This window comes from Fundulus heteroclitus, unplaced genomic scaffold, assembly GCF_011125445.2.
Source record: "Fundulus heteroclitus isolate FHET01 unplaced genomic scaffold, MU-UCD_Fhet_4.1 scaffold_425, whole genome shotgun sequence".
Classification (NCBI taxonomy): Eukaryota; Metazoa; Chordata; class Actinopteri; order Cyprinodontiformes; family Fundulidae; genus Fundulus; species Fundulus heteroclitus.
The window spans coordinates 63,791-73,315 of NW_023396841.1; the positions used below are offsets into that span (position 1 = coordinate 63,791).

At 44.2% G+C, this 9,525-nt stretch overlaps 1 protein-coding gene across 1 annotated transcript; it reads left to right on the plus strand.

Moving 5' to 3' along the window:
* Window positions 1-371: 371 nt before the first annotated feature.
* On the plus strand, window positions 372-9,255 carry LOC118560390 (glutaredoxin-like protein C5orf63 homolog). Its single transcript, XM_036131366.1, has 4 exons — window positions 372-492; window positions 3,839-3,939; window positions 5,052-5,108; window positions 9,017-9,255. The coding sequence occupies exons 2-4, from the start codon at window positions 3,844-3,846 to the stop codon at window positions 9,185-9,187; spliced, it is 324 nt and encodes a 107-aa protein (XP_035987259.1). The 5' UTR covers window positions 372-492; window positions 3,839-3,843; the 3' UTR covers window positions 9,188-9,255.
* Window positions 9,256-9,525: the final 270 nt, after the last annotated feature.

A 9,525-nucleotide genomic window follows, 5' to 3' on the forward strand; every position in this document is an offset into this window, starting at 1 on the left:
TGCTACAATGTAACACTTCCTCTTTTGTTAGTTTATATATATATATATATATATATATATATATATATATATATATATATATATATATATATATATATATATATATATATATATATATATATATATATATAATGTGTTTGTTTGTTAATTCAGATTTTTAAGTTCAATACACATCAGCCAAATTTACATAAAAGAAAAATAATAAAATGAAATCAAGAGAAAAGGAAATTTTTCTGTCGTGAAGTCGCTGGTTGAAAACTGCTCCACCAGTGTCCGCCACATGGCAGGATGGTCGCCTGCATGCTGTGCTGTTTGCGGCCAACAGAGGGAGCTCGCAGCTCGCTGGAGAACTCTCATCTAACTCTTCTTCTTCTTCTTCTTCTCCAGGTGGCCAGGCGGACACGTCCACTCCACCGCGGCTGTTAGTCCACAGAGTCCCCAGGCAGACACCGCTGGCCGCCGACGGAGAGCAGGAAGGACTACCCTGGCCAGGTAAAACCTTTCGAACTGCTCCTGTTGTTCCGCCTCTGTCCGGGCTGTGGGCTGCAGAACCGAGCTGGTACTGTGAACCCAGCTCGGTCCAGCTGCCTGTGAACTGTCCTGACCCCGCAGAAACGCGTCCCATTTACCGGCAGCTGCTCCAGTCTGTCTCCATCCTGAAGCTGGCGGTGCTGCGTTCAGGTGTTTTCCTCTGAGCCGGGGCTGCAGCATGCAGGAGGATGCGCAGTCCGCTCCTTTACCTGGTGGAAGACAAACACAAAGCGCCTTTATTTAGCACAAGTCCTGCAAAGGAGCCCTCAGGGAGCAGAGTAGACCTGAACGAGCTGTTGCAGCCGCTGCCTGGCTGGAGGCATGGAGCTGGCTGCCGGCTACAGACTGAAGAAACGTGGGAATCAGTCTGGACAGATGCAGATGTTGATTGGCCCCTGGCTCTGGGGCCAGGCACAGCTGGATTCATATGAAACATGTTACCAAAATACAGACCAAACAAAGCCCACGACAACAACAGATGAATACATAAAACAATATTTTGTCTCACTTAAGTGTTTCACATCGTCAAAGAAATGTTTAAATCAGAGATAAGTAACTACTAAACTAGTTTCCTGGTGCTGTTTTCATTTAATAAGGCAGAAAGGCTCTCCAGACCAGTCTGGCCCTTTTGTATGATGTTTATTTACCCCGCTTGTTAAATCGAATGTGATTTACCACGTTTTTAGCACAGCTAAGGTCCGTTTCTGTTGTCAACACTAACATCCCAACATTGATTTTTATTTCTATTTTATTTTCCTCTGCTTGATTTGAAACTGATTCACTGTAAGTTACAACATTGTGTTAACATAAGGATGTTCAGCTGGTGAATAAGGGAGTCTTCTGTCATATCTGGGAGCAGAGCATCCAGTCAGGAACGGTAGAAACAATTACATGAGCCAAACTCAGGCCCTATAGGCCAACTGTGGCCCTGGGGCCTGAGTTGAGTGGGGAGATGCGTCTGACAGAGCTGGGCGGCCTGTAGTACATGTACAGCTGGTGTTACAAGTCCCAGAGTGCTCTACTGGAGTGTCAGCCCCCCATCCCCCCCTTTACTTTGATTTAGAGGAATAGATGGACTGAAAAACAGCTAACAGGTGTCATCAGAAACTGTGTGTGTGTGTGTGTGTGTGTGTGTGTGCAGAGCATTTGTCGTACTTCATAACATTCCTCATATTTGATGCTTTTGTGCTGTCTGCTTGTGTTTCTCATATTCACCAGGAACTGTCAATATTTCTGGCACCTTTTACTAGGGCTGGGTGAAATGACTTAAAAATGCAATCTCCGATTTTATTATACCAAATCCAGTTTATAGATTTTGTTTTCTTTTTGTTTCACAAACAGACATAATTTTAAAAACTATTTATAATTTTAAAAACTATTTATTCCAAGCATTTCGTCTGGGAGTTGACATGAACGTGAAACAGGCTGCCCTGCCACTGTAAACAATGAAAATATAACTTAATGTTTGCTGCTAGTGGTTTTAAACAATGAGCTAGGATCAGGCTTCACTTCATTTGTGTAACTTCAAACTAAGTAAAAAAAAAAAAAAAAAAAAGGAAATGAGTAAATTAAAGTTTTTTGCATTATGGTAAAAAAAGGTTTTCTCTTTAAAATATTTTGACAACATATTTTCCTAAACATATTTTGAGCATTGCATGCTATTCTCTTCATGGAAGCCCAATGAGCGCATTGGCAAAATAAAATTCAGGTTTTCCAAAAATGAAGTCTTAAAAAATTGTAAATTCGAATGATTCGATTTATTCCCTAGCTTTTGCGTATTCTCTGTTTGCTGGTCTGGTCCTGGGAGAATCAAGTGACGTTTACTAGTTTATAAAACTAAAACCTGGATTAAACATAGCCTTTTTCTGACTTCTCTTTTCAGACTAATGCACATTTCTATATTTTAGCAAACTGCTGTGTTTTCTACATCTGTCTGCATCTGTCTGAGTCCAGTCACCAGGGCTGTGGATGCCGTATTCATTTGGACCTTTTAGTCATTTGTTTGGACAGTTTTATTTCAAGGCTGGAATAACTCTACAACTGAGATGATTTTTTTTTTAAATGTAAGAATTAAGTGAACATGTTTTAAGTTATTGTAGATATTTGCTTCAATCCACAATGGGCCATAATTATACATACAGCTGAGTCTTTTAGTAAGTGGAGCTGGAGGTTCCAGGATGTTGGGGATGTGTTGAAGGGCCATCTGGTCCTTGTAGAACCAAAGCAGGAGCTGTGTCTGCGTTCTCAGCAGGATGCCAACTCGGTCCTGGTGGGTTGGACTCCTCCAGGTCTGGCCCTAGTCTCCCATCCTGTTGGTAGTATTCATGGACAGGATATCAAGGATATAGTTGTGGAGATGAGGGGATCTGGTTTGGGAACTTCAGGAGTACATGTTTGCTCTTCACAGATGACGTTCTGTTGGCTTCTTCGAGCTCTGACCTTCTAGTTGTTCTGGTGGAGGAGTTGAAGTTTTTTTGGTTTCTTGTTCATGAGTGATAGTAGGTTGGACCCAATGGACTGTGGCCCCATCTGCATTAATGCAGGGATTATTATGGTCTGTCAAGGTGAAGAAATGGCTAACCAAAAATGGGAGCTCTCATTTTATGTTCCTGTGGTCATGAGTTATGGATCATGCCCAAAGGGATAAGATCCTGGTCTCAAGCAGCTTAAAGGAACCTCTTCCCTAAGGCGGCCAGATACCTTAGTGTTAGGACAGGGTGAGAAGCTCCGTCACATGGGTGAGGAGCCCAGAGGAGAGCCGCTGTTTCTCCACATTGGTCCCAGCCTGATCTTGACCATGCGGGTAAAGATGGCAGGATGAGTGATTGTGGGTGGCAGCACTCAACATGGATACAGAAGCGTCTGGTCCAAAAGCAACACCCTAGTACTCTGGACAACACCAATGTTTTCTGGTCAAATGAGACAAAGCTTGAGCTATTTGCCCACCATGACTTGACGTATTTATGTTTGGAGGAATCAAGGTGAGGCTTTCCATCCAGCTGTCAGACATCCTGCTGTCGGGCTGTTTTGCTCTCTGTGCTGCTGGTGTGTTACAGAAAGTGGATGGAGCGATGAACGAGGAGGACTTCCTTCACAGTATTCAACTTCTCAACTAAATGGCTAGGCTTGGGAACATGAGCCCCGTGTGTTTCCGAGTAGAACAATGATCCCAGTAAAACGCTTTAGAACGTCTCTGCAGTTTTCTGTCGTAATCAGTCAACTGTTGGAGGCAGAATGGTCGGGTATGTATCACTTCAAGAGCTGTGCTTGTTGCCTGGAATTAATCCTTTAACGTCTCTGTTCTCAGACAGGATGTTTGTGCACAGGACGCTGTGTGGCCGTCCTGCTCTGCAGCTCTCCAGGATGTTTTCAGCCAAATCTTTACCTATTCTCACTCTGTTCACAAAGGTAACACCGTCACAAAACCCTGCATACTTCATTACTCCCCATAGGGCGCATTTGTTTTCATACATTATAGAACTGCCACAGAAAGTAACCGGTTTCTATTAGAGATGCACCGAGAAGTTGGCTGTCGACTGGAATGGGACGATTTTTAGCTTCAATGAGCCTGACTGGTTAAAGTTTGGAAGGAAACTCAAAAATCCAGTCTTTTTTTTCCAGTCAGTGAAGGCACCACTTCAGCCAGCATTGCGGGTAACGCTGACCACAGCACTCTTCTGTGTGGAAGGTGGTACTGAGGGGAAAAGCTTGACCAAGTCAGAGGAAGATTGGGGTTGAATGGAGCCATTTAACAGGAGACTGTTTGCTATGGAGGCATGGTGGATGTTGTATTGGCTACCATCACAGATAATAACACTTGGACAGATGGTGGTTGTTTTGTTTCTTTGGCCATTTTGAAACTTTTGCAGTTTTGGTCATTTAGGACTTGACACTTGGGGGCAAGAAGGAGCTGCCTGCCCCAGTACAGCTGCTAGAAGGAGAATTCCATATAGACCAGGGAAGGTTGTCCATATTAGGGCAAAGGTACTCCATTTCATTCTTTTGACGGTTCAAGATGCTGGGGAACATGTTGGAGTTGGAAATATTGGCAATGGCACTCTTTTGGAAATCTAGGCAATGATCTACATCTTTTAGGGAATAGACTCAGACAGATGTTTGCAGTTAGTTATGACAACCCCACTAATCACCGATATGTTAAAGATAGTTCAGAATGTCAGCTCCACATCATTTAAAATTAGTTTTAAATAGATAAGACCCTGTTTCAAAGTCCCGACTCACCGCTGCTGCTTCCATAAATAATGATTGATTACTATGGGAAGGCTGGAAAAATAATTTAGAATGCTGTTAATTTAGGAATCTGAATCAGCCAAAATTGGTATATTTTTGGTCACATTTCTGTAAAAACCAGAGACCGGAAAATCCCTGATCGGTGCATCTCTAATATGTACTTTGTTGTTAGCTCAGTGGTATAGTTTATACAGCGCTAGTCTGCTATGATTTACAGTGTGTCCATAGACAACTATCTACAGGAATAAATGTAAAGATTTTCCCCTCTGTAGGATCCGTGTCCATTGTGTGACGAAGCCAAAGAGCTGCTGCAGCCGTTCAAACACAGGGTGAGAGAACCTCCTCTGGTTTCTGACGTTCCTCAACCTGCATGTGTTTTGTTTCAAATCTCTTTCATCTGCCAGGTCACACTAAGCATGGAGCGTATGATAACCCAGAGTAGAAATACCATGGTTCACATTATTTAACAAGTCAAAACTATTTAACATGATCCAGTGTGTTTTGCAGTCTTTTTTCCTAACAGAAAACTCCCAGTTGTTGTTATTTAAAACAGTGATTCCTTAGAGCGATAGGTTGTGGTCAGCAGAAGTAATCTTTCTTGTGAGAGTAAAGTTGTAGTAGCGTCCTTTCAGCCAGCTGAATGCAGTGCACTAAGTCACTAGTGTCAGAAAGAGTACTGTATTTTTTGGACTATAAGGCACCCTTAAATCTTCTCAAAAATTGAAGGTGCGCCCTATAATCCAGTGGGCCTTATATTTGATTCCCGTACTTGTGATTACTGACTGATTTTATGTGGTGCAATGTGCTCAGAAATCTGTCAAAATGTGTAATTATGACTTTGGTTAGCAATGAAGCTGCTCCACTGAATTGATATTCAGAGCTTTACGGTACACCGTGTTAACCTGACTCCGCCAGATAGATTTGCTCCGCATATCCATCTGGAAACCTTCCGTTGAAGTAATTTTGGGAAGGGGCGAAAATACTGGTTAGCTGATTGGCCTATATTGGTGATAGACGGGCCAAATGAACCAATCAGATTCGTCGTCACTCTGTTATGAGCGACGACGAAAACACAACCACAAGCCAAGCTACTCTTGCTGCTGCAGGTAAAGGCTCGTTAGCTCAGCAAAGAAATACTCTGTAATTCCGATAAAACTTGCTCGATAGCCACGCTAACGCTAGTTTCATCGACTGAAGCCGCCATGTTCTTTAGACTGAACTGACGCGCTTCCCGTTGCGTCACACCTCAACCCGCCTCAAAGCCAACGCTGATTGGACGTTCGTTTGGCGAACGGCTCCAAATTTTCTTTAACGGAGAGTATCCAGACTGATCTGCGAGTGAAACCTTGAAAGCTCGCGAGATCAGGATGGTCTCACGAGGCTAACACCGTGTCACTACCTGATCAGACCTCTGAGCTGTCTACAAGACTGCCTGACTGTAATGTCTAAACTAGACGTGCATTCGTGTAAAGCAGCCTGCACCCCGGGGTATGCACTAGCAACAATAAACCTAGTAAGTTAATTCAATATAAAAGTTACATTTATTTTGCCCTTATGTTAGAAACAGGGCAGTGTAGTCCCACTACTCTGTCCTCCGGACAGAGACGGATAGTTCTCCCTTTCAGGAGAGAGCGGTGTAGGGTAACCAGATTTGATTTACTCCATCATGATACAGTGAAATCGGGGACAGGTCATCCAAAACGGGGACTGACCCTGGGGACGTCTGGTCACCCTTCCAGAGGGGCGGAGTGATATTACACATGGGAAGAATATGTAATGTGCATTATAATCTGGTGCGCCTTATAGTCTTAAAATGCGGTAGTTTTAAACCCTAGGAATGTTGGAATGTAAAACGTGAGTGCTTTGAGGCTTTTTAAAAACCTCGGTACAGCTTGTTAGCGCTGAGGCTGGCTCGGATGCAGCAGAAGCTATCCCCATTGAAGACAGAAGCGTTTTATTCCTCTCTGCCAGACCGGTACCTGAATGCAACATGTGTTTTCATTGGCTATTTCTCCAAATCCTGGACCAACACCTGCTTCTCTCAGTAGAACTTAGACTCTAGGATCATTTGGGTTCTTTAGCTGCCAGGTCCTGCTGGAGCCCGAGGACTGACTCGGTGGTCCAGCTACTCGGTTCCCCTCAGTGTGTGTTGTTCAGGTCAGCGTCTTGCACTCTGCAGCAACAGTAGGATGTTTACACCGAATGGACTCGCCATCATTCGGTTGTTCTATTTATTAATACTTACATGGACAAGTGCTCCTCGTCCCAGCCTGGACTTTGTGTGTTTCAAAGAGCTATGACACATTTAGAATTCACTTAGAAAAGAGAAAACTGCATGTGCGGTTAGGTACTGTGACATTGTTTCACTGGCTGTTGGATCAGATTAACAGAACTGGTGCTACTTTCACACTAATGGCCCCAAATCAGTAGGAAGTGGCCGCCAGTCAGGCCTGGATACAAGTCATGATTCAGTACACAACATAGTTCTGTATCTATTGTGTCCTTTCTTCCAGCTAGACAGGCCAGCTCTTGATACCAGCTCTAAAAACCCAACAGAGCAGCACTTGGTCATTCGATCTCTGAGTCCACGCTTTCTGTTTGGACCTGTGGGACCATTGTTGGACCTTAGCTTTACACAGACTGTCCATAGACCTTTCATGGAGTGTGGACAGGTGATCTACCATTGAAGGACTGTAACGTGATGCTGTCTCAGGAGTAAAACAGCCTTCAGGGTCCCTGATGCAGCCTGCAGGACAGCTCTCTGGTCTCTGAACAAATCATACCCAGATCAGCCTGTTATTTCTATCAGCTTCACCTTTTTTCATCACTGAGCGGATGATATCCTCATGTATCCGTCATGCTGTGTTCAGACCAAACGCCTTTTGAGTGTCAAAAAGGCATCGAATACCTCAGCTTGGACGCTTGAGCACGTAAAAGTCAGACGCACGGCATAGAGCCTGGCAAAGTGGCGCCCATTGGGAGGAGCTACCCTGTTCTTTTCTTCTGCCGGACTCTTTGGAAAATTGCGTATGAAATCGAGAGACTGGCTTGGCTTTATTTACTGAATGATCTGCAGCGCGTCTGAATTCACAGATAATTTACAGGCGTTTTGAGTTTGGTGAGTTTCACCAGGAGCTGCGCTCCAACAAGGGTCACTTTCAGCGCTATTTCCGGGTCCCCCTGAGCCCGGTTTGACAACCTGCTGACCGCCATCGGTGCCTCATTTCCAGCCAGGACATCTACAGGCGCCTCATTTCAGCTCAAGAGCATCTGTCCATCTGTCTCAGGTTAGTGGGCATCATTCAGGAGGCTTGATGTTAACATTTATCAGTGATGAGGAAAAATATTTTTTACTCATCGGAAAATCCCCCACTCACATAGCGGAGTCTCTCTGATTGGTTGAAGCGCCGCATCCAGCTGCAAAAGTCCAGATTTTCCAACTCTTGCGTCGGACGCTCTAGAGGCTCTTAACATGTGCCAAGCCAAACATGCAGCGGCAAATGCTCGGAAAGCTTTAAAGCGTGTATCGAAGCCCCTTGAGGCGCGTCCACCATAGACTTTACACGTAAACCCGATGCCCTTGATGCTAAAAAGCGTTTGGTCTAAACGCAGCATAAGAGTCTGGCTGGTAAAGTGACCAAGTACAGCTCCCACCTCACCCTCGTTTCATACCAATGTGTCACTGTCTGCTTTTAGAAAACTTAACTTACTACAGTTTTACATTTTCAAGTTGTTACTGACATTCTAACTCTTCCATTGTAATTTTGTGTTTAATGTTTGTTTTGCTGTTTTGTCTGTCCACTAAGACGTGTTGCTGCCAGGTCACCATTGGTAAAGGGCTCTCAGTCTCAATGGGGTATTTTGCCTGGTTAAATAAAGGTTTAATAAAAAAAAAAACCCTTCCCAGTCCTTTTCTTCCTGATTAGCCCATCATCAGCCCAGACTATTTGGGCTATATAGGTACTCCATTCCAACGGTTGTGGAGCTCTGTTGTTAAACGCTACGTAGTGGATTCTGTATTGTGAGATGTTCATTCAGCAGTTCTTGATGTTCTCATGGATCAACAGTGATGATACGGTTTGAACAGTACAAGTAACCATTCCAATCACTACATCAGTGTTCAGGGTTTCCAAATCCTTCTTGGCACATACCCATAGCTTGTTGCTCAGCTCTAGCCTTTCCAGCTTCCCTCCGGCTTTCTGTTGACATGGCGTCTGTGTCTCTGTGCCCCATGCAGTTCCTCCTGCAGCAGGTGGACATCAGCCTCCCAGAAAACAGGCAGTGGTGGGACAAGTACAAGTGGGACATCCCAGTGTTCCACCTGAATGGGCAGTTTTTGATGAAACATGGAGTGGACGCTGCACTGCTGGACAAACTGCTTCAAGATATTGAGAAGCAAAACCTGTGATGAGAGCATTATGTATTCGATTGAGATCGTATCTGTTTAATTATCAATAAAGACAACCTCCCAAATAATCTTTGCTTGTCTTCTGTAAGATTCGCTCCATTTCAGAGTCGGAAACTCCAGTCCTCGATGGCCGGTGTCCCGCTCTTTTTGATGTGACTGAGGTCCAACACACCTGAATCTAAGGACTGAATACCCCCCCATGCACTGAAGTTCAACAGAATCCTGCTGATGGTCCAATTATGTGAATCAGGTGTGTTGACAGAGAGAGACATCTAAAGTTTGCAGGACACCAGCACTCAAGGACTTGAGTCTGACCCCTGTGGCTTGGAGGATCTGCT